Source organism: Ranitomeya imitator, chromosome 1, assembly GCF_032444005.1.
Source record: "Ranitomeya imitator isolate aRanImi1 chromosome 1, aRanImi1.pri, whole genome shotgun sequence".
NCBI classification, from domain to species: Eukaryota; Metazoa; Chordata; class Amphibia; order Anura; family Dendrobatidae; genus Ranitomeya; species Ranitomeya imitator.
In genome coordinates this window covers 118,533,598-118,559,171 of record NC_091282.1, presented here as the reverse complement: position 1 = coordinate 118,559,171, position 25,574 = coordinate 118,533,598, and the positions used below count along the sequence as shown (strand labels likewise).

Genomic DNA, 25,574 nt, shown 5'->3' with positions numbered 1-25,574 from the left:
CTGTGGTGATTATACAGGTTACGTTATATTCCCAGTTGACCCCTGTGGACAGGTTATTCCGGTCTAGCCACCATTCGAGGGATACAATAGTATTTTGGGACAAAGTCAGTTGGCTCTCAATGCTACCCCCTAAGATTTTTTGGTGTAATAATACTTCGCCCTGACGTTTTCTTGTATGAAACTGGGCCCATCGGACTGCGGGAATGCAGGACGAGAGAGAGCCTAAAAGAGACATCGCTTTTCTAAGGGACATGATGGGGTTATTGGAGGCATTTAGGACTTGACTGTGCAGGCAAACTATTTTATCAGGAGGTAGACGGCATTCCTGATCTTGGGAATCCAATGTCAGGCCTAAGAATTGCTGCACTCTCATGGGCTGCAACCAGGACTTTTTGATATTTAGTAACAATCCTAGTCGCTCCAGGGCAGACATTACCTTTTGTAACTGCTCTAAGCAGTGATCCGCTGTTTTACCTACGATAAGGAAATCATCGAGGTAGGGGATTACCAGGATGTCAGACTCATGTAGGTGGGCCATGACCTCAGCTATGACTTTAGTAAATACTCGAGGAGCGACCAATATGCCAAAAGGGAGGGCCCTATATTGGAACTGTCTGACCACCCCATCTAACTGGACCGCTACCCTAAGGAATTGTTGGTGGCCTGCATAAATGGGGATATGGTAATAGGCGTCCTTTAAATCTAACACCACCATAAAGCAGTTTTTAAACAGTAATTTTATTGCGGTATTAACAGTCTCCATCTTAAACGATTGTACGGTCAGAAAATTAAGTGCTCTAAGGTTGATAATTGTTCTGAAGGAGCCGTCCGGTTTTCGTATTAGGAACAGAGGAGAGTAGAATCCTCTACCCCATTTTCCCTCCGGCACCTCTGATAGGACCTTTTTACTGAGCAAGTCGTGAATTTTCATTTCCAGGGCCACCTCTTCTGCTGGAGAGGACCTGAGCGGGGTAATTCTGTAGAAATTTTGGGGAATAGATTCTTTACTTTACTAGCGCATTTTTTCCCCTGGGGAAAAAACATAGAAAAAGACTGCATCAGGGTACATTCACGAAGATCTCTTACCCAGGCAGCAGCGGTAGGTACCAAATTAGTAGGGGAGTGAACCGGATCCTTCAGTCTATACGAGGTCCTGCGACTGGGCTGATCACTGCGTCCGAGGGTCTTCGGCTGGGGGTTTGCATGGGACCTCTCCGAGGCTCTGTCCTGCTCCTGCTCACCGATGGGAGCTTCTGCCTCATCCATTGCTGCAGATGGGCTCACAAGCAGCCCAGCAGCATTCGGTGCACCTTAAATAGGTCCTCCCCCGAATCCGGAGTGTCAGCAGGGGTGTGGCCAGGGGTTCTGCCCTCTCCCCGTGCAGGTCACCCGCAGCTTCCTCCTAGCCCCCAACCACCCCCACATCACCGCTGCTGTCGACACTGCACCTGCGCACCTCAGCACAGCGGAGTCTGCAACAGAAGCCGGCCAGCACCAGACTTCTGGTCCGGTCCCGCCCCCCCGCCACGTCACTTCCGGCGCCGGGACGAGCACCCAGGGAGGAAGCAGCACGGCACCACGGCCTACCCAGACGCACATCGCCGTGTCAGATGCCCCGGACAAGACTACCGGCAAGGAGGCCAGAGGAGCAGGGAGATCAGATTGACCGGGGGGGGGGGGGAATACTTACCTCCGTCGCTGGCCTCAGGAGACGGACATCCTCCGGACTCTGCTCCACCTGCTCCGCTCACTGCTGTGGAGCCCTAACTGGACCCACCGTGGCGCTTCCAGGGACCCGCAGTGACCGAGGTAGGAGGCCCCCTCGCTACCTGGGTCGGTCAGCCGGCCTGGGTATCCATATGAAATACAGATGATCTGTAGGGCATCCTGTCCTCCAGGAACAGGAAACCAACTGATGCGTGGGAGAGGTGCCGCCCTTATGTATCTGTAGGTTTCCTGTTCCTGAAGGGCTGATCCCCTCTGTGGTGCTGTCATGGACGACCGATAAAAAATCCCATGCACATGCTGTGAAAAATCATAACACTAAAAAATGATAGTGTTGTCCCCCTTAAAAATAGTCTGGGTGAAATGGTGGATGAGGATGAGGAAAAAGCCAATATGCTAAATGACTTTTTTTCATCAGTATTTACACAAGAAAATCCCATGGCAGACAAAATGACTAGTGATAAAAATTCCCAATTAAATGTCACCTGCTTAACCCAGCAGGAAGTGTGGCGGCGTCTAAAAATCACTAAAATTGACAAATCTCCGGGCCCGGATGGGATACACCCCCGAGTACTGCAGGAATTAAGTACAGTCATTAATAGACCATTATTTTTAATCTTTAAAGAGTCCATAATAACAGGGTCTGTACCACAGGACTGGCGTATAGCAGATGTGGTGCCAATATTCAAAAAGGGGACAAAAACTGAACTCGGAAATTATAGGCCAGTAAGCTTAACCTCTACTGTGGGTAAAATCCTGGAGGGCATTCTAAGGGATGCTATACTGGAGTATCTGAAGAGGAATAACCTCATGACCCAGTATCAGCACGGGTTTACTAGGGACCGTTCATGTCAGATTAATTTGATCAGTTTCTATGAAGAGGTAAGTTCTGCATTGGACCAACGGAACCCAGTGGATGTAGTGTATATGGACTTTTCAAAAGCTTTGATACGGTGCCACACAAAAGGTTGATACATAAAATGAGAATAATGGGGATAGGGGAAAATATGTGTAAGTGGGTTGAGAGCTGGCTCAGGGATAGGAAACAAAGGGTGGTTATTAATGGAGCACACTCGGACAGGGTAGCGGTTAGCAGTGGGGTACCACAAGGGTCAGTATTGGGCCCTCTTCTTTTTAACATATTTATTAATGACCTTGTAGGGGGCATTCAGAGTAGAATTTCAATATTTGCAGATGACACTAAACTTTGCAGGGTAATCAATACAGAGGAGGACAATTTTATATTACAGGATGATTTATGTAAACTAGAAGCTTGGGCTGATAAATGGCAAATGAGCTTTAATGGGGATAAATGTAAGGTCATGCACTTGGGTAGAAGTAATAAGATGTATAATTATGTGCTTAATTCTAAGACTCTGGGCAAAACCGTCAATGAAAAAGACCTGGGTGTATGGGTGGATGACAAACTCATATTCATTGACCATTGTCAGGCAGCTGCTACAAAGGCAAATAAAATAATGGGATGCATTGAAAGAGGCATAATAATAATAATAATCTTTATTTTTTTTTTTTATATAGCGCTAACATATTCCGCAGCGCTTTACAGTATACACACATTATCATCACTGTCCCCAATGGGGCTCACAATCTAAAGTCCCTATCAGTATGTCTTTGGAATGTGGGAGGAAACCGGAGTACCCGGAGGAAACCCACGCAAACACGGAGAGAACATACAAACTCTTTGCAGATGCACATGAGGAGAACATAATTTTACCGCTATACAAGTCACTAGTTCGACCGCACTTAGAATACTGTGCACAGTTCTGGTCTCCGGTGTATAAGAAAGACATAGCTGAACTAGAGCGGGTGCAGAGAAGAGCGACCAAGGTTATTAGAGGATTGGGGGTCTGCAATACTGCAATACCAAGATAGGTTATTACACTTGGGGCTATTTAGTTTGGAAAAGCGAAGACTAAGGGGTGATCTTATGTTAATGTATAAATTTATGAGGGGACAGTACAAAGACCTTTCTGATGATCTTTTTAATCATAGACCTGTAACAGGGACAAGGGGGCATCCTCTGTGTTTGGAGGAAAAAAGGTTTAAGCATAATAACAGACGTGGATTCTTTACTGTAAGAGCAGTGAGACTATGGAACTCTCTGCCATGTGATGTTGTAATGAGTGATTCATTACTTAAATTTAAGAAGGGACTGGATACATTTCTGGAAAGTATAATGTTACAGGGTATATACACTAGATTCCTTGATAGGGCGTTGATCCAGGGAACTAGTCTGATTGCTGTATGTGGAGTCGGGAAGGAATTTTTTCCCCCAAAGTGGAGCTTACTCTTTGCCACATGGGTTTTTTTTTGCCTTCCTCTGGATCAACATGTTAGGGCATGTTAGGTTAGGCTATGGGTTGAACTAGATGGACTTATAGTCTTCCTTCAACCTTAATAACTATGTAACTATGTAATTTATGCTGCAGATGTAAGCGCGACATTCACTCTTTTCTGTGCAAAGGGTGAAATGTGCGACCTCCCCTCACCTTTATTGCAATGATGTCCCAGTGGCATCTCTGTTGCGAGAGGTTTTCAGAGGAAATTCTATGTGGGAATACAACCTAAAGCACACTCCATTTTATAGATGTGTTATTGTCGGAGACGTGTCTTCTGTTTCATAACTATGGTGTACGTCACATGCTACACTAGCTGCTATACTTGCATGTTAAAGTGCAATATTTAAAGATATCATGGCGGGTGCTAGGTGCCCATGTGCGTTATCACTGGAGTAGACTGCAGTTCTGCTGGTTATTTCCTCACGTATATCTGAAGTCGTCTCATTGAAGCTTCGATAAGTGACGGCAAGACGAGCCGCTGTCATAGCCCAGATGACAAATCTCGTTTGTGTCTGTAAATAACACTGTGAACCGACAGGCCTGTCACTCAGAAGCCTCTGGACAACTACTTCAGAGTCCATGCAGTATCAGTTCTTGTACCTGAGCCAACGCCATTCTTCTCTCCAAAAATTGACATTTTGTAGCTGTTTTTGTCACAGAGCGGAGTCAGTGCCAGGAGGAGCTGACCCAGATCCATGACATATTACTGGATGTTACCTAACGTGCCCTAAATCTCAATAATACTATCCAGCAGCTAGTTTCCAAGCTAAACCAAGTGTCTGTCTGCTTTTTCTTGGTCCCACAAAAGGAACTAAAATTCATGTCATTTTCCAGGCAAAATCTCATTTATACATTCCTTAACTTTGAAATTGTAACATTAAGAAGGTAAAGTCATGCCCTGCACATGGGGTAAGAGACATAGCTAATCAGAAGAACAACACTACATTTGTAATTGGAGGGATTTGCTATTATTATTATTATTATTACACCAACTACATATTGGGATAGGATCTTGGAAATGGGAATACCCTTTTAAGTTCAGCGTTCCCTAGTGATTCTCGATGCTTTCTCGATGATCCTCTACCGTACATACTGCAACTGTTCCTCTTTGGCCATGTTCACACAGTGCGTTTTTTACCGCGGAACCGCGGCGGTTTTGCCGCTGCGGTTCCGCAGCTGTTTTCCATGCAGGGTACAGTACACTGTACCCTATGGAAAACAGGACACACTGTGCACATGGTCCGGAAATTGTTAAAAAAAAGACGCGCTGAATAGCTCCCGGAAAAAAGAAGGAGCATGTCAATTCTTTTTCCGGAGCCGCAGCGGTTCTGCACCCATAGACCTCCATTGTGAGGTCCAAACCGCAGTAAAACCCGCAGATCAAAAATATATCTGCGGGTTTTACTGCGATTTGATGTGCAGAACCGCTGCAGCAGGAAGTGCGGGGAGCGGGCGGAAGTGCGTGGGCGGAGTGTGGCTGCCCCCCCCGTGTTCCGATCCCGCCCCCCCCGTGCTCCGATGCCCCCCCCCAGTGCTCCGATGCCCCCCCCCAGTGCTCTGATGCCCCCCCCGTGCCCTAATCTCCCCCCCTTATACTCACCCGGCGTCCCGGTGTCCGTCCGGCCGTCTTCTCCCTGGGCGCCGCCATCTTGCAAAATGGCGGGCGCATGCGCAGTGCGCCCGCCGAATCTGCCGGCCGGCAGATTCGCTCCAAAGTGCATTTTGATCACTGAGATATAACCTATCTCAGTGATCAAAATAAAAAAAATAGTAAATGACACCCCCCCCCCCTTTGTCACCCCCATAGGTAGGGACAATAAAAAAAATAAAGAATTTTTTTTTTTTTTTTTCACTAAGGTTAGAATAGGGGTAGGGTTAGGGTTAGGGGTAGGGTTAGGGTTAGGGTTAGGGTTAGGGGTAGGGTTAGGGGTAGGGTTAGGGTTAGGGGTAGGGTTAGGGGTAGGGTTAGGGTTAGGGGTAGGGTTAGGGGTAGGGTTAGGGTTAGGGGTAGGGTTAGGGGTAGGGGTAGGGTTAGGGTATTTTCAGCCATTTTAACCCTAAAAAAATTCCTAGAAAACACACAGACTCTGGCTAGAAAACTGCATCAAAAAAACGCATCAAAAAACGCATCAAAAAACGCATCAAAAACGGACCAAAAAAGGACCAAAAAAAGGACCTGCGTTTTCTGCCAAGAGCTGCAGTTTTTTAAAAAACAGTCAGGAAAAAAAAAGGATGGAAATCCTGAACGTGTGAACATACCCTTTATCTTCCCAAATTTTTCCCTTGTGGAAGTCCGGACCTTAGGAATTGGCAGCACAGGTTCAGCAGGACCCCTGGTGGATTTTTGGTATATGTTTGCTCAACATTCTGCCGGAGGGAAGCGGTATGTTGGTCCATCTTGGTGGTACCCACACCAGGAAGATCTGTTTGTTTTCTTTCATTACAGTATTTCTACTTATGGAACTCAAACTCAATACAGAATAAATTGAGATATTTTCAAAAAAATGTCCTTCCATTTTTTTCATCCTTTTTATATATCATTATCCTATCATTTTCATGTTTATTGGTCTTGAGATTTCTAGAACTCCATGGCTTTTTCTTCTTGGCATTTCAATTTCAATCTTGAGAAAATGTGGTTTTTGTGTGGATCGTCCCATAAGAAACTGACCCAGTTGCAAGAGATTGGCTCGAAATATGATTGCCTACTGCTGGATTTTGGGTCCCTCTACAATAATAAGCTGAGCCCTCCAGAGAAGGAACCAATCGGTCCCTGGAAACTGTAATATCAATACAATACTTAGGATATTTTACTCCCTTATGTCATGAAGGTATATGGTCCCCTTGACTGGACGTGATATAAAACCGAAGTATCTTTCATAAACTGATGCTAAATTTAATGTAAAGTGTTTGATGTGTCATTAAATATATAATATCACTTGTATACTGGTATCAAATGTCCATAAATAGTGATTATATGCTGTTTTTATTTGTTTTTTTAGCGCTCTGGTTTACACTTTCGGCACACGGATAATACTGTACAGTGGTTACGGGCTATGGAATCAATTGGGCTTCCTAAGGTAAGAGAGCGGAAACCATTTTGATTTGTAAGCAATGTGGGGATAGTACTGGTTTTTCCACACCACTTAAGGGCCTGGGAATTTTTTTTTTGTTTTTGCGCTTTTATTTTTAGTCCTCCCTTTGTTCCTATGGCCATAGCTTTTAAATTTTTCCACCAACATAGCTGTTGAACTGGAAATGAGCACAAATAAAATACCAATTGTGGTGAAATTGTGTAAAAAAAAACAAACAAAACTTTTTTGTTCCATTTTGATCTACAACATTAATTGTGTGGTATACGATGATGTCACAGTGTAATTCTCCAGGTGAGTGTGATGATTTTGATATCAAAGTTGCAAAACAATTTTTTATTATTATTATGGTGAAAAATGTACCTATTTTCTGAGTCATGTAATTGTTTTTTTGTTTTTTGTTTTTTTTCTCTGCATATTTAAGTGTGTGGACTTGTTTTTTTTTTTCTGTCCTGAGCTTATATATATATATTTTTTTATGGATATCATTTTACGGTAGACATCACACTTTGGTTGCTTTTTATTGTATTATGGCAACTAAAAATGGTGATTCTACCATTCCAATTTTTTTTTCAGTGTTTAACATTTTTTTGACGTGGTGGTAGCAAATGTTTGTTTTTCTTTCATTTTTAGGTGAATAAGGGAGTGATTTTAAACATATATATATATATATATATATATATATATATATATATATATATATTGTCCTTTTAATTTTTTATTTGCCTTGGACTACTTGAATCAGGCATAATTTGACCTGCTGCCATGGTAACCGATTGGTTCCCTATGATTGCCTCGTTATAGATGGGAGACAGATTGACAGCATAATTTAATTGGTTAAAGAACAGTGATCAGATCACACTCCCGCCACTACAGTTACAAACCGATGTCAGCTATGTACCACAGCCGGCATATGCCTGGTATAAAGCCGTATCAGCTCCTTGGCCGGCTTCATACTGCCCTTAACGTCCTATAACAAAAGTACGTCGTGGATTAATAAGGAGTTGGCGACCAGCCGAGTGGGGGTCTTACCGGCAATGCTCCATAGTATGTGCAAGTTACCGTAGTTTTCTTTACTTCATGCGGGAAGAGTACCAGCTAGGAGAGGTGGCAACTCTAAGTCAATGTCCGATCCTTGCCGGACAACTCCCCAAAACCTCATCAACAGCCTGCAAGTCTTTCTTTCATTCTGTGAAATGATTTTCATACTTTTCCCATGAAGCATTGCTTTTAAGACTCCATACTTACCCTCAGCCAGACAGACTTTTCTTACACTGAGAGAAGGGCAAGTACTGGTCACAGGCTGTCTGTAGCTGAGTTTCTGGCAAGGAATTTATCTCTGGTCATGTCACAAAGCTAATTTTGAGAGGTTGTCGCTCTTGTAGAAATCGTCATCCTCCGACGCAGTTTGGTATGAAAAAACAAAACAAAACAGCGCAAAACTTGCCATCTTCTGGTCCTCCACCATGTCTCCACCACTACTCCTGGTGTCTGGCGTTGGCTGTGGTCCTGTCACAGAGCTGCAGGAAATCCAGTTAGCTCAGTGGTTCTGAACGGGACATCCTGTCTACACTGCAGAGTCGCTAAGCTCACTGACTAGCTGTCAATATGATGTCCGTGTCACAGCCAATGTCAGACACTAGGTAGGAGCACCGGCAGAGACCAGGGTAGCCACCTCTCCTTGGTTGCCCCGAGGTCCTTTCACTTCCACGATGTTTCCAAGGATGGTAGGTTCTAATCTTGGTCTGCAATTAAGACAAGAGAATATTACGAAAAAAGGTTTTTCAATCTCCGCAGACTTCTTATTTCCTTTCTTTTCAATTTTATTCGCAGAAAAATCTTACATTTTAATGTCATATATAATTTTTATGCTAACAAATTGCATTTTTAATCACTGTTGTGTAGATATGCAACAAATTTATGTTTCTATTTTTAACATATCTGCAGCGTTCAGGGCGCCAGGTGTGTTTGACGCCTATTTTTCCTATGTCCAGCCCACCCTATATATGTGAGTAATACCACATAGAATTGTCTATGTACCTGAGGAAGTGGACAGGACGTCCACGAAACGCAGTTTTATAGCCCTGAATAAAGTATGCAACTCTTCTGAACTCTGTGATTCCCTTGCCTGATTTTGGAGGGCGTAGATTTGTCGCCGTCTTGAATATCCTATCCAGAATTTCTTTAAAAAAAAATGTTTGGCAGATGTGGGGGGAATAAATGATCATGCATGTTGTATATGAACATGTTCTATGCTTTGTTTTCAAGGGAGATAAAATTTATTCCCCTCCCCCATATATAGTTGGCAAGTGTCTGACCATTCTTTCTCCCATCATCTCCTTACACTTGCTGGGTCTTGGTCGCACATGGATGGGAAAGTCATGAAAATATCTGTTGGATAGTGATTGAATATGTCTGGGACTGTTGATTACTAATAGGTTTTATTTGCTAATATTGTTAGTTTTTTTCCCTTTGGCTGTAACGTGTAGGCTATGACTACATAGGTTCAGAGGTACAGAAAGATGCTCATACAGCTGCATATTAGGAAACTGTATACTCAGCTATTCCTTAGTGTACTTCCGTTATTAGAATTGGTCTGTTTATGAGCAGGATCAATCCAATAACAGAGCAATGGTCAGGCAAATTCTGAGATTTATACACACAGAAGCTATTTATGACTGTTGGACTTACAGGAGTTTTCCACTTTCAGGAAAGTGAACCCAAAACGCTGTAAAGCAGTGTTCCCCAAGTCCGGTCCTCAAGAGCCACCAACAGGTCATGTTTTCAGGATTTCCTTAGTATTGCACAGGTGATAATTGCATCACCTTGACAGGCAAGCATTCAATGACCTGTGCAATACTAAGGACATCCTCAAAACATGACCTGTTGGTGGCTCTTGAGGACCGGACTTGGGGAACACTGCTGTAAAGTAACAAACAGAGGAGGTTCTGTGCCTCCCCGACTCCAGCGCCTGCTCTTCACTGCTGCTCAGGTCTGTGTTTTGGCTTAAGCAATGATGTCATATTGACAGCTATAGCCATTCACTGAGCCCCGCTCGTACCCCTACACCCACACCCAACATAGGACGTACTATCATGTCCTACTTTGCACCCATGTATATGAGCCTCCCAGCTATCGTACCCCTACACCCACACCCAACATAGGATCTTAATTGATCGGCTTCTGATGGTAGCCTCCCTTTGTTTAAATCAGGATATTAATTTAAATATATATTTTTTAAATTGTACCTGTTTTATTTTTTTTCCAAAATCAAAATATAAAAAAAAATTATGAAGCTTTTTATTTTTTTTTTTTTACTGACCACTGGGGCATTTTTAGACTTGGTGTTGAAGTGTTCACATGAGTTTTCTTCTTGGTAGAGACGGGATTACAATTCCAGGTATAATCTCTATTCACAACTGATGACACAGAATCCACTATTCACAATGGGCGATGTCACTGCTCCCACCTCCCTTCACAATGACCCGTGTAAGGGTCATAAGATACTTCAATACAAAAGATAGGGTTGGAAACTGACCATTTTGGCTATACACATGTTGTTTCCTGAAACATCAGGAACTTAGAGTCTAAAATGTCCAAGACTTTAAAATCAATGTATTTAATATGTAAATTTAACACAAAAACCTGATTTTTCTTGGACAATCCCTTATGACTCCCTTTGTTTTCACCCAGTAAAATAATAACACCTATACTCGGTGTCGGACTTCATTCCAGCAGTGTCGTCACCGCCTCTCCTGTAGCTTGCTTGACATAGATATGTATAGCGACTTCTGTAGCCAGTCAGCACCGGTTTGGCTCTCTCCTCCTTCAAACAAATCAAGACATCCGGAAGAAGTGAGGGGGTAGCCGCAGCTCTCAGTTCCTCAAAACATCAATTATGTTCAAAGGAGAGGAGAGTGCTGAAGAGCCCCTGAAGAGCCAGTGTTGGAATGGCACCGGCCGTGGAGTTAAGTATGGGTGTTGTTCTTCTGCAGGGACAACCCTTTAATCAATTGGTCATTTTCTGATGAAAAATTCAAATGTCTGATCAATTTGTTTTTGGGAGAGGTAGGCTGCTGCCGTGAAGTGATGGCCGGGGGACCACCACGGTGCAGGAAGACTACCGTACAGATGAGGTGCAAACAACAAAGGGTAGATTTATTGGATGGCAAGGAATGAAATGGATGAGGAAGATGCAAACAGGGGTATGCAATGGCAAAAGATAATTTACAAGAGTTATATTCTTTAGCTTGTCCATAAAATAGCACGGTGCTCCAACTGTTACAGACTCAATATATGTCACACAAGTAAATGCAAACAATAAACAAAGAATAATGCTACTCTACATATAACCTCCCTGGCCTTTACTAAGCATGCCTCATGGCTGCCGTGTTCTGACTATTGAAGCCTACACTAGGCCCGGACATGTGCACAAAACAGGAACAATGATGTTGGAGACTCAGATCCAGTCCTGGGGGGCCCCCAGCAGACTAGTACGGTGGTGCGCACGGCTTTCTGCCAGCTCTGTGAAACGTGGTCTTCTCTTTGCTTCGGGGTCCTGGAGGTGCTCATGAAAACTGTAAATCCCTTTCTCGGTGTCTTCGTGGCTTCTCAAACTCACACAGGACAGCCAGTCTTGCTGCACCCGGAAAAGTCTGTCAAATTTCACAATTCCACTCCGTTACAGGCTGTGGGTCCTCTTGCAGCAAACAGCACAAAGTTCTTTCTGCAGCAGCTTCAGTTCTCTCACGCTGTTCAGGCTCCACCCCCACCCTCTGCTCAGTCCAGTTCATTCACACAGTCTATTGCAGGGGAGAAGCAGAACAATTCTGTCATGCCAGACAAGGGGCAACGCCCTCTTACATGCCTCCCTTCTTTTTTTTAAATCAAATACTTTTTATTGAAGAAGACAGAAAGGATAACATTACATACATAAGCATGCATAAGAGTACAAATGATAATAATTTCCCCATTTTTTAATAATTGTAAATACACCAAACACGTCCCTCCCTCCTCCCATAACAAGAAAACCTCCCCCAACCTCCCCCCCGTCACGCTTCTACAATCCTTATCCATGTATTACAATGTTGTACACTCTTTTATAACCTTAATATCCTATTTTTGACGAGTTCTGCGGAAGCCAATCCGGGAAAGTCCAACCAGACCCCCCAGATATTCTCATAGTGGTTCATCTTGCCACTTTTCATGTATACGCTTCGCTCCATAAGGATTAAAAAGTTAACTCTATTTACAAATTCCTTCCTAGTGGGAGGATTTTCATCTAACCATTGCAATGTGATAGTCTGCCTTGCAACATAAAGCAGTCTGGCTATTGCTAGCCTACCCCATTCATCCGACGCCACCTTCTCTACATGTCCTAAAATACATGTCAATGGATCTTGAGTAATAGTTTCTTCTGTCACTCTTTCCACTAAATTTAGGACCACATTCCAAAATGCCTGTAATCTTGGACAAGACCATAGCATATGAAGAATATCCGCTTCATCCAGAGTCCGCCCTTAGTCCAGCTTTTTTCATCCACACAGGTGACCTGTATACCCTATGTATAGTGAATAACTGCGACACCCTCCCAGATTCACTTATAGATATTTTAGGGACATATTGTAAAATCGACTCCCACTGATCATCTGATATGTCTCCCAAATTTCTTGTCCATTTGGATCTAGCCATCAATGGGTGTATTTCCAAAAACGTATCCAGCACTCCCCTGTAAATTAGCTATATAAGACTCCTAGTACCCCTCTGTGGACCAAGTATATTCAACATACTGTCACTCTGCACTATCGGTGACCTTCTCCACTGTCTAGAGAATGCGTGTTGGAACTGTAGATACTGGTAGAACATAGCATACTCTAAAGGGAACTCTTTCCTGAGTGTTTCAAATGTTTTAAATGTCTCACCATCTAGCAGTTGCGACACATACCATATACCTATTCTTTTCCAGTGTCCAAAATTCCGTAGAATTAGCACTTCAGTCAGCCGGGGATCATACCAAATGGCTGGGTATCTTGTGTATTCCCCTATACCCCTCCATAGCTTTATTTTTTTCAAGAGTTTTTCAAGCAAACAAGAGTAAAACTAATCCCAAACTGTTCTTCAACTATATCAATAGTAAAAGAATAAAAACTGAAAATGTAGGCCCCTTAAAAAATAGTGAGGAAAGAATGGTTGTAGATAACGAGGAAAAAGCTAACATATTAAACACCTTCTTCTCCACGGTATTCACGGTGGAAAATGAAATGCTAGGTGAAATCCCAAGAAACAATGAAAACCCTATATTAAGGGTCACCAATCTAACCCAAGAAGAGGTGCGAAACCGGCTAAATAAGATTAAAATAGATAAATCTCCGGGTCCGGATGGCATACACCCACGAGTACTAAGAGAACTAAGTAATGTAATAGATAAACCATTATTTCTTATTTTTAGGGACTCTATAGCGACAGGGTCTGTTCCGCAGGATTGGCGCATAGCAAATGTGGTGCCAATATTCAAAAAGGGCTCTAAAAGTGAACCTGGAAATTATAGGCCAGTAAGTCTAACCTCTATTGTTGGTAAAATATTTGAAGGGTTTCTGAGGGATGTTATTCTGGATTATCTCAATGAGAATAACTGTTTAACTCCATATCAGCATGGGTTTATGAGAAATCGCTCCTGTCAAACCAATCTAATCAGTTTTTATGAAGAGGTAAGCTATAGGCTGGACCACGGTGAGTCATTGGACGTGGTATATCTCGATTTTTCCAAAGCGTTTGATACCGTGCCGCACAAGAGGTTGGTACACAAAATGAGAATGCTTGGTCTGGGGGAAAATGTGTGTAAATGGGTTAGTAACTGGCTTAGTGATAGAAAGCAGAGGGTGGTTATAAATGGTATAGTCTCTAACTGGGTCGCTGTGACCAGTGGGGTACCGCAGGGGTCAGTATTGGGACCTGTTCTCTTCAACATATTCATTAATGATCTGGTAGAAGGTTTACACAGTAAAATATCGATATTTGCAGATGATACAAAACTATGTAAAGCAGTTAATACAAGAGAAGATAGTATTCTGCTACAGATGGATCTGGATAAGTTGGAAACTTGGGCTGAAAGGTGGCAGATGAGGTTTAACAATGATAAATGTAAGGTTATACACATGGGAAGAGGGAATCAATATCACCATTACACACTGAAAGGAAAACCACTGGGTAAATCTGACAGGGAGAAGGACTTGGGGATCCTAGTTAATGATAAACTTACCTGGAGCAGCCAGTGCCAGGCAGCAGCTGCCAAGGCAAACAGGATCATGGGGTGCATTAAAAGAGGTCTGGATACACATGATGAGAGCATTATACTGCCTCTGTACAAATCCCTAGTTAGACCGCACATGGAGTACTGTGTCCAGTTTTGGGCACCGGTGCTCAGGAAGGATATAATGGAACTAGAGAGAGTACAAAGGAGGGCAACAAAATTAATAAAGGGGATGGGAGAACTACAATACCCAGATAGATTAGCGAAATTAGGATTATTTAGTCTAGAAAAAAGACGACTGAGGGGCGATCTAATAACCATGTATAAGTATATAAGGGGACAATACAAATATCTCGCTGAGGATCTGTTTATACCAAGGAAGGTGACGGGCACAAGGGGGCATTCTTTGCGTCTGGAGGAGAGAAGGTTTTTCCACCAACATAGAAGAGGATTCTTTACTGTTAGGGCAGTGAGAATCTGGAATTGCTTGCCTGAGGAGGTGGTGATGGCGAACTCAGTCGAGGGGTTCAAGAGAGGCCTGGATGTCTTCCTGGAGCAGAACAATATTGTATCATACAATTATTAGGTTCTGTAGAAGGACGTAGATCTGGGGATTTATTATGATGGAATATAGGCTGAACTGGATGGACAAATGTCTTTTTTCGGCCTTACTAACTATGTTACTATGTTACTAAGCAATGCCAAAGTTGGAAACCTTTTAGGATTCAGACGAAATTTACCCGCCTCCAGAGCAGCTAGTAGCAGACTCCTCCCCACCACATGAGAAATAACCTTCTCCACTGAGCTTATAAGATGATCCCCCCCCATCCCACCAAAAACTGGCATTGGGACCCAATATAATACAGCCATGGGTTGGGAACCGCCAAACCTCCATCATCTTTTGGACGTTGCAACAGTTATAACTTAATACGTGCTCGACCTCCTTTCCATATCAAATCACGGAAAATGGCGTTAATTTTATAAAATCTATTTTGAGGCAGCCAAACCGCTGCATTGTGTAGCACATACAAAGGCTGAGGCATAAGTATCATCTTTATTAAGTTAGCATACCCGGCCATTGTAAATTTAATTTCCTCCATGCCATAATCTTCTGTTTAAATTTACCTAGCAGCCGGTTCAAATTAAGTCTCTCATAATCTTCAATATTATTTGACACCCTAATGCCCAGGTAAGTGAATTCTGTAACCACTTGAACCAGAGTTGGCTGATCTCCTACAACAAGTCCCACCATCCAGCGGTAACTAAACGGACTTATCCCAGTTAAAGCAGATCCCAGATATACCGGCATATTTGTCCAGAGCCTTCATCACCGTCTCCAGGGAACCCTCCGCATCTCTAAAAATAGCAACATGTCATCAGCATAGAGTGCCACTTATTCCTCATGTATCCCATATTTAAATCCTACAATATTTTCATCCCTTCTAATCACTGCCGCCAGTGGCTCTATTGCTATAGCAAACAATAAAGGGGATAAAGGGCATCCCTGTCGTGTGCCTCTAAACAAGGAAAACCCCTCAGACCTTGGCCCTAGGAGCAGTATACAACAACTGAACCCATTTGGTAAACACTTCCCCAAAGCCCATGTGCTGCCACGTAGCCCACAATTATTTCCACTCTACGCTATCGAATGCCTTGGCCACATCCAACGACAAGATCACATGCCTCCCTTCTTAATGATGGTCGTCCTCGGCCATCACAGCATCAAGGTCAAAGTGTAATGAAGGAACGTGCAATGCGGAAACAGCACCTATAGAAGAGGCAACAAAGTTGGAAAAATAGACAGAATACACTGTTCTTCATATCGGACTGGTGGAACCCCTGCATTAGACCTCTGGGATCTCCAGAGCTCTTGGCTGTCAGGCAAGGCTTGACTATCTTCCAGAGGAACACTTGCTGCAGGAGTCATCGTGGGCTCTTGTCTGGTGCCGTCCTCACATGGTACTGGTACATCCATGGGATTACCATCTCTGTGTGGTTGAGGGCCCCCTACTGTGTCAGGGACGGTCCATCACTCTTCATCGATTTCACCATCTGGTATGATATTCAGGAAATGGAGTAGCGCCTTCAGGCGACCATGGCAAAGAACAGATCTTAGACCGGCAGGACCACAGCATATTTCTGTGAAGTACTCTAGGGGCGGACATCCCACTCTCAATCTGCACCTTGTAGACAGGGTCGTTAGCATACAATCGCTCAATTACTCTGTAAGGCTGTACTTCCCATCTCTCACTTATTTTTCCCTTGGGGTGTTTCTCTCTGACTAATACTCGGTCTCCGGGTTGGAGCGGTAACTCTGGAGTCAGTTTACGGCCAGTATGATCTTTTTCTTGCAGCTGCTGACTCGCCAACCGCCATATCGTTTGTAATCGTTGCTGATGCTCTTTCACCCATGAGGTGACGGTTCGCTCCATCAGCTCCTCTGGCTGTTCCAAATTCAGCTCAATGATCTCTCGTCCAGCTCTTCCAAACAGCAGTAGATAGGGGGTATAACCAGTGGTGGAGTGGACCCAATTGTTGGAGGTCCAGACCAACTCTGGCAGGTAGTCTGGCCAACATGCTTTCTTATCCTCCTCCAACTTTCTCAGCATTTGAAGTAAGGTTCAGTTGAAGTGTTCACATGCTCTGTTGCCTTGATGATGTTAAGGGGTGGTACAGGACCGCTCGATGCCATACATACCATACAGTTCTTCCATCACCTTGCCTTGGAAACATGCCCATTGGTCAGAATGGATGCGCCTTGGGCACCTATACACCCGTATGAAGTCTTGACAGATGGCTCACGCTGCCGATTCCGCAGTCTGATCTCTAGCCTGACTATGAGCCCGCAGTCTTCCGAGTACCTGTCCAAGCCAGGCAAGTTGTTCTTCGAATGAGGCCGAAAACACAATGATGTCATCCAGATAGATCAGGGTAGCCTCAAAATTTGTCTCCCAAACACTTTTCCATCAGCCGTTGAAAAGTGCTCGGAGTATTGGAGAGCCTGAAGGGCATCCGGTTAAACTCGAACAGCCCCATAGGGAGGATGAAGGCATTTTTTTCTTTGTCTTTCTCTGCCACGGCTGCTTGCCAGTATCCACTTGCTAGGTCCAGGGTGAAGTACTTGGCTTTCCCCAATGCTGTCAATGATTCCTCGATGCGGGGCAACGGATATGAGTCTCGAACAGTGCAGGCATTGAGTTTCTTGTAATCTACACAGAACCGGATGGTCCCATCCTTTTTCTTGATGAGCACCTCCGGGGCTGCCCAAGGGCTCTGACTACTCTGCACCACTCCTGAATCCAGCATCTGCCTCAGTAATGTTTTCACCTCTTGATACATGGGCGGGATCTGCCGGTATCGTTCTCGAATTGGACGAGCTTCTCTGGTCGGTATCTCTAGCGTGATGGTTTCAGTACAGCCAAAATCCTCGGCGTGACGGGCGAATGTGGCCTGATTTTCCCACAGCATAGCTTCTATTGCTTGCACACGCTCAGGGCCCAGAGCCTTCACATCCACTTCTATTTGATCAAGGATGACCTGTGCACTCCACTCCGGGGATGACTGATCAATGTCTCTTTTTCTGGCTTGGCCAGGGCCTGGAAATGCTGCTTGAAATACGTTTCAGGCATTGTCGTCACTTGTGACCCGGTATCTATCAGGCAATCCACTAGAACTCCCTCGAATTCAGCGCACAGGATGGGACACCCAGCAATCAAGTGTGCGTTATGATATGGAGTGGCCTCTCTCCTCTCCTCCCCCACAGAGTGCCGCACTACTACGGGGGTTGGTAGTTTAACTGCGGCTTCCGCTGGCCTTGAGTATAGTTCTGACAGTCTCTGGCAAGGTGCCCCTGTCCTCCACATTCCCAGCATTGGATGTCTCCTCCTCGTAGGGGGGCACCTCGAGCCTGTCCTCATGCCTCCGAAGCCTGACGGGAGGGGGATTGCTCCCACTGATCCCTTATCGGTCGGACCGAAGAATGGTTGCATTGCATTAACCCCTATCTGACCTCGGACGGGATAGTACGTCCGAGGTCAGATCCCCTGCTTTGATGCAGGCCTCCGCGGTGAGCCCGCATCAAAGCCGGGACATGTCAGCTGTTTTGAACAGCTGACATGTGCCCGTAATAGGCGCGGGCAGAATCGCGATCTGCCCGCACCTATTAACTAGTTAAATGCCGCTGTCAAACGCAGACAGCGGCATTTAACTACCGCTTCCGGCCGGGCGGCCGGAAATGACGTCATGGCCGACCCCCGTCACATGATCGGGGGTCGGCGATGCGTCAGGATGGTGACCATAGAGGTCCTAGAGACCTCTATGGTTACTGATCACCGGTGGCTGTGAGCGCCACCCTGTGGTCAGCGCTCACAGCACACCTCCATTTCTGCTACATAGCAGCGATCAGCAGATCGCTGCTATGTAGCAGAGGCGATCTTGCTGTGCCTGCTTCTAGCCTCCCATGGAGGCTATTGAAGCATGGCAAAAGTAAAAAAAAAAAAGTTACAAAAATGTGAAAAAAATAAAAAAAATATAAAAGTTTAAATCACCCCCCTTTCGCCCCAATCAAAATAAATCAATAAAAAAAAAAATCAAATCTACACATTTTTAATATCGCTGCGCTCAGAATCGCCCGATCTATCAATTAAAAAAAAGCATTAACCTGATCACTAAACGGCGTAGCGAGAAAAAAATTAGAAACGCCAGAATTACGTTTTTTAGGTCGCCACGACATTGCATTAAAATGCAATAACGGGCGATCAAAAGAACGTATCTGCACCAAAATGCTATCATTAAAAACGCCAGCTCGGCACGCAAAAAATAAGCCCTCAACCGACCCCAGATCACGAAAAATGGAGACGCTACGAGTATCGGAAAATGGCGCAATTTTTTTTTTTTTTTTAGCAAAGTTTGGAATTTTTTTTCACCACTTAGATAAAAAATAACCTAGTCATGTTAGCTGTCTATGAACTCGTACTGACCTGGAGAATCATAATGGCAGGTCAGTTTTAGCATTTAGTGAATTTAGCAAAAAAGCCAAACAAAAAACAAGTGTGGGATTGCACATTTTTTGCAATTTCAACGCACTTGGAATTTTTTCCCCGTTTTCTAGTACACGACATGCTAAAACCAATCATGTCGTTCAAAAGTACAACTCGTCCCGCAAAAAATAAGCCCTCACATGGCCAAATTGACGGAAAAATAAAAAAGTTATGGCTCTAGGAAGGAGGGGAGTGAAAAACGAACACGGAAAAACGAAAAATCCCAAGGTCATGAAGGGGTTAAAAAGAAGCATTATATAGTTGTTCTCATTGAAATAAATAGGCTGTACATGAAATACATACAGTTAAGTCCATATAGATTTGGACAGAGACCTTTTTCTAAATTTGGTTAAAGACATTACCACAATGAATTTTAAACAAAACAATTCAGATGCAGTTGAAGTTCAGACTTTCAGCTTTCATTTGAGGGTATCCACATTAAAATTGGATGAAGGGTTTAGGAGTTTCAGCTCCTTAGCATGTGCCACCCTGTTTTTAAAGGAACCAAAGGTAATTGGACAATTGACTCCAAGGCTATTTCATGGACAGTTGTGGGCAATCCCTTCATTATGTCATTCTCAATTAAGCAGATAAAAGGCCTGGAGTTGATTTGAGGTGTGGTGCTTGCATTTGGAAGGTTTTGCTGTGAAGTAAACATGCGGTCAAAGGAGCTCTCCATGCAGGTGAAACAAGCCATCCTTAAGCTGCGAAAACAGAAAAAACTCATCAGAACTCAGAAATTGCTACATTATTAAGAGGGGCAAAATCTCCAGTTTGGTATATCCTGAGAAAGAAAGAAAGCACTGGTGAACTCATCAATGCAAAAAGACCTGGAGCCCACGGAAGACAACAGTGGTGGATGATCGGAGAATAATCTCCATGGTGAAGAGAAACCCCTTCACAACAGCCAACCAAGTGACCAACACTCTCCAGGAGGTTGGCGTATCAATATCCAAATCTACCATAAAGAGAAGACTGCCTGAAAGTAAATACAGAGGGTTCACTGCACGGTGCAGCCACTCATAAGCATCAAGAATAAAAAGGCTAAAAACATCTAAAAAAGCCAGCACAGTTCTGAAGAACATTCTTTGGACAGATGAAACCAAGATCAACCTCTACCAGAATGATGGAAAGAGAAAAGTATGGCGAAGGCGTGGTACAGCTCATGATCCAAAGCATACCAAATCATCAGTAAAACACGGCGGAGACAGTGTGATGGCTTGGGCATGCATGGCTGCCAGTGGCACTGGGTCACTAGTGTTTATTGATGATGTGACACAGGACAGAAGCAGCCGAATGAATTCTGAGGTATTCAGAGCCATACTGTGTGCTCAGATCCAGCCAAATGCAGCCAAACTGATTGGTCGTCGTTTCATACTACAGATGGACAATGACCCAAAACATAAAGCCAAAGCAACCCAGGAGTTTATTAAAGCAAAGAAGTGGAATATTCTTGAATGGCCAAGTCAGATGATCTCAACCCTGTCTTCCTGTCTTGTAGATGCAGACCTCTCAAAACTTGGAGCTATTTGAGATTGGGGGTGATAATGCAGGTTTAGGTGAACTTCTTTTATGGATATGTGTCTGTGATTTCTAGGATAGTTATTAAACTACTAGTCAGAAGAAGTAATATTCTTGATAATGAAAAAAGCACATATATTTCATATAGTAGGGATGACCTCCTCTGGTAATATATCTAAAGGATGTGGATTGTTACTAATGTACTTGCATCTGTACGTTGTGTATTACATTGTATTCTACTCCTAATTTTCTAATCCATCAATGTTCATCATATTGTTTTGCCGAAGTGTCTGAGTTTTACTACAATCTAACATGAATTCTGTTCTGGGCTTTTAATGCGAAATTCTGTCCATCACAAATAAATTTCTCATCTGATTTATATCCATAGATCTTTTATCCAGAGACCACAGATGTCTATGATCGGAAAAACATCCCACGTGTTATATATTGCATCCATGCATTAAGGTAATAGTAATGTGAATAGATACAATTGTATTAATGTAAATAAAGTCATTATTTGAAGCATTTTCCAGAAATCTAGGGATACAAAAAGCAAGAAATGTCACAACAATCCCCTCCCAAATTATTTCTCCCATTATTTCCTTATGTAATAAGGGGACTGAACCTGAAACTATATAATATTTTCTGGAGGAAGTCAAGTGGGGGTCACTATCTTTATGACTTCAAAATAACAATCATGGTGTCTCACTTCACTCTGATGGCCTTCAGCAACAAACCATTTCATAATCTTTGCAAATTACTTTTGTCTCCTTCTCCAACCTGTGCCATATGCCTGCCAATAATGCACACAGTACTGACATTGTGTAGCCATAAAGCACACAGTCATATCACAGCATAAGTAAGAGACAATGCACGGATATATATGCACACACACATATATATTTACACTTACACTGTCTACATCTCAGAAAGAGACTGAGCTACAAGGGGGTGAATACCATGCAAAAACAAAACCGAAAAATAATCTTAACAGGTATTGAGACATACAACATAAAGGTTTAAAGGGTTTATCCAGGACTATTTAATTTTCTTTACTATAGGCCGAAGAACCAACAGGCAGGTAGTTGTTAACTACCTGCCTTTTGTGCCAGGTGCTGATCTCTGCTGGCACAGAGCGGTCGCAGAGCGCTCCTGCCAGCGATTCAGCGGCTTTCCCTGATGTAATTTTGACAGAGCAGTGTCTTCTCTTCTTCTCTGCTCTGTTGGTGGGACAGGACTGCCGACATGGCTCCCCACTTCCTAACTGAGGAAAACCAGAGAGCTGACTGTCAATTAGCATGACCTCGGCAGTCACACCATGTCGATAGCACAGCCTGGAAGAGGAAGAGCCACTCTGTTAATGTGGAGAAACTGAATCACTGGCAGAAGCTGTGGCTGACTGCTTTAAGCTGGCGTTGGGTAGAAAAGCAAGATAGTTGCCTTTTTTTAAAATGGTCCTGGACAACACTTTTTCATGGATCAATGTAAAGAGGCGACCAATCTCCATGACAGGCCTACAACACCATACCAGCAAGGGCCCAACACCCCCATTGACCAGCTGCCACAAGCCTCGACGGCCAGATACTAGCACATGGAATGGAGCTGCAATGCACAACCACATTGCCATTTCCATGTCTACCACTTGGTAGAAGAGCTCCCTATCAACAGAATGCAGCCACTCTGCAGTACCTAGTAGCTGCCACCTGACGCCGAACCGCACAGCTCTTCCCAATCAGTCCAACTGGCTGCTTCCGGCAGCAACATAGGAACCAGCTATTTATATGTATATATTTAGAAAAAGAGGAAATATGGAGCATCAATGAACAAAATATCAAAGTTTTATTTAATAAATAGTCCGTAATAAAACATGAAGTTCAATAACATTAACATTCTACAGTAACATGCACGAAAAAATGCCTAGAAATGCTGAGAGCGCCACCCCCTCACCCTCAAATGATGCCCCCACAAAGGAGAGTACAGGTATGAGTACAGGGCTTGCCAATAGCGGGGGCGAGGTGGGAGAACAGCCAGAAAGTGGACCCCGGCGCGCATTTTGCGGCAGCACTGTGCCGCTTCCTCAAGGGGATACAATCCCTGTACTCATACCAGCCCCTTATTTACTGGTGACGATATAGAGTTACACTTGGGATGTTTGTTTGGGGTATCGGTATTTGGGTCTAGGACTTGGTCTGTTAGGACCTTTGTTTTACAGCATCTTACTATATGAGACTATGGGGGGGCTTTTTGATGCTCTCCTTTGTGGGGGCATCATTTGAGGGTGAGGGGATGGGGGCTCTCAGCATTTCTAGGCATTTTTTCCATGCATGTTACTGTATAATGTTAATGTTATTGATCTTCACGTTTTATTACGGACTATTTATTAAATAAAACGTTGATATTTTGTTCATCGATGCTCCGTATTTTCCTCCTTTTCTAAATATGATATTTTTGGGGCAGATTTAGTGAGTCTGAGGGTGGTTGTCATTTCTGGCCACACTCCCTATCTCACATTAAATATGCAAAAATGGAGTGGTTGGACGCACTGACTAACAGGGAGAAGCAATCGGGTAGATTTTTATCCACGTGGGCCACTTTTATTTTGTCTCTCCCTCTAGAGACTAGGGAGAAGTTGAGAGCACATTTTGAAAATACCCAATGGTATCTACTACAGCGGATAGGTGGCAACTCACTAATTCCATAATACACCTCTTTGGTTACGCGCACGCAGAGTATGGGAGTTTTTCTTTTTGTTTATGTATGGGGGTGGGATTTTGGGATACAAGCTCACTTTATTATTGTTACTTCCATTGTGTTATCTCTAATGGAAATGTTTGGTTTGTATTGTAATTACAAAACTTTAACAAACAGATTTACAAAAAAAAAAAATGCAAATTGTCTCTTCTGAGAAAAAGAGGACTTAACTCTATAGCGCCACCTGTTGGAAGTAGCGATCCTACAAGTCACAATCAACCCTTTAACGAGTCGTGCAATATGACTTAGGATAAAAGCCAAATCAGTATCTCAACTCGCAGACACGGTGTTTTGGGCTGTTGGCCCTCGTCAGTGCGAAGCATGAGAACTGATTATCTCACATTATGCATTTGGGGGTCTCTGTTATCATATGTGGACTTACATTTGGGGTTTCTTACATTTAAGTTTTTGCTTTTAGTCCTGTGTCTGTAGATCTTACTAGTGTACCATATTATATAATATATGCTATTATACTATATTATACTATATTTGGTGCTACGCAATGTATTCTAGATCTCTAAGGGGTAAGAATTCGAATCGCTCTGAATGTCTCCTCTCATTCTATTGATCTTGGCATGTATACTACTTTGAGGTCAGTGTTTAGCCTGAATACAGAATATAACTTTATAAAAGGTCCTGTATTTGGCAATCAGTGGATATGACTTTCGCCTCCTATCTATCGTTAGTACATAGATTTGGTCTAGAGCCCATTGTAATGATGTGAAGCATGCACGGCTCATTTTGCCTTTGTGGAAGCGATCGCTGCAGATGTGAGAATCACAGCTGCATTAACCTTCAGGGTTATTCATCAGTCCATCTGTTTGGAACAGTTTTCTTCCCAACCTGAAACCAGACAGACTTGGATGATGTCTTTCCTAATTTCTATCAACCTCCAACTGGAGCAGATCTGATGGGCTCATAGGCTTGCACATGAGGCAGACGGTTATCTGTGACTTTATCCTCCGTAAGAGGTCAGATCTTGGTTTCTGTGGACTTGAGGAGCCGTCTGTTTGCTGCCTATTTAGCAGACATCGGTTATTGTTGTTTAAGCGAGTTACAGAGAACCTGTAACATCTGCCTCGTATTTCCTGTGACCGCAAGCTACAAAATCGGCTTCCAGGCATCTGCTACCTTGAGGCTTACATTATCTACTTCCTGGCCTTGTCGTCTTGTTTCCTGTCTATACAAAGCTTTTCCTCTTCTAATTTGTAATGATGGCAGGTAGGTAATGACCACAATAAAATACAAACACTACTATCTCTAATACACTGTGAAAACAGAAAACACTACTTAGTAAACCACTTTCAAATCTGTCACAATTCTAGGCTTAAAATAGAAAACCAAGGAAAATTAATACCGTTGTGTTATGTCAAAGGTGTATTCCCATCCCAAAATGTATGTCCAATCCAGCATCTGTATGATATTCGTTCCACCCATGATCTGCTGCTGACATATATGTGAACTGTATAGGACAAACAATGGCCCCTTATCATTGAACTACACTTATAGACTATGACCGCACCATGTAAATGGAAGCAGCAAGGGTCTATTGACTTGCAATATTGTTGTTTGTACAAACTTGGCTAATATAATGCTCTAGTACTTTGGTTGGATATGTTATATAACATGTTCATTGATGGGACACAAACTTTTTGGAACCCAAGTTGTTGCCATTGTTTCTGCACTTTGAAACTCTCGCCTCTGCAGGGGATCTGTAAGAAACCTCCCCAGAATCACCTTCTTGAAGAGAGCCTGCCAGCACGATTTTGCATGTTCGAGTAAAGGCATGGCCATAATGGCGCTGTTATACAGATTCCATAGATACCTTCAGTGAAGAAAT

At 43.4% G+C, this 25,574-nt stretch overlaps 1 protein-coding gene across 2 annotated transcripts in view; it reads left to right on the top strand.

Moving 5' to 3' along the window:
* Positions 1-25,574, top strand: part of IQGAP2 (IQ motif containing GTPase activating protein 2) — a 416,134-nt gene that overhangs the window by 218,530 nt on the left and 172,030 nt on the right. For both annotated transcript variants that reach the window (XM_069750108.1, XM_069750099.1), the window contains exons 4-5: positions 7,085-7,162; positions 21,372-21,448. In XM_069750108.1, the coding sequence (XP_069606209.1) occupies positions 7,085-7,162; positions 21,372-21,448 (155 nt within the window). The remainder of the gene's footprint in view (positions 1-7,084; positions 7,163-21,371; positions 21,449-25,574) is intronic.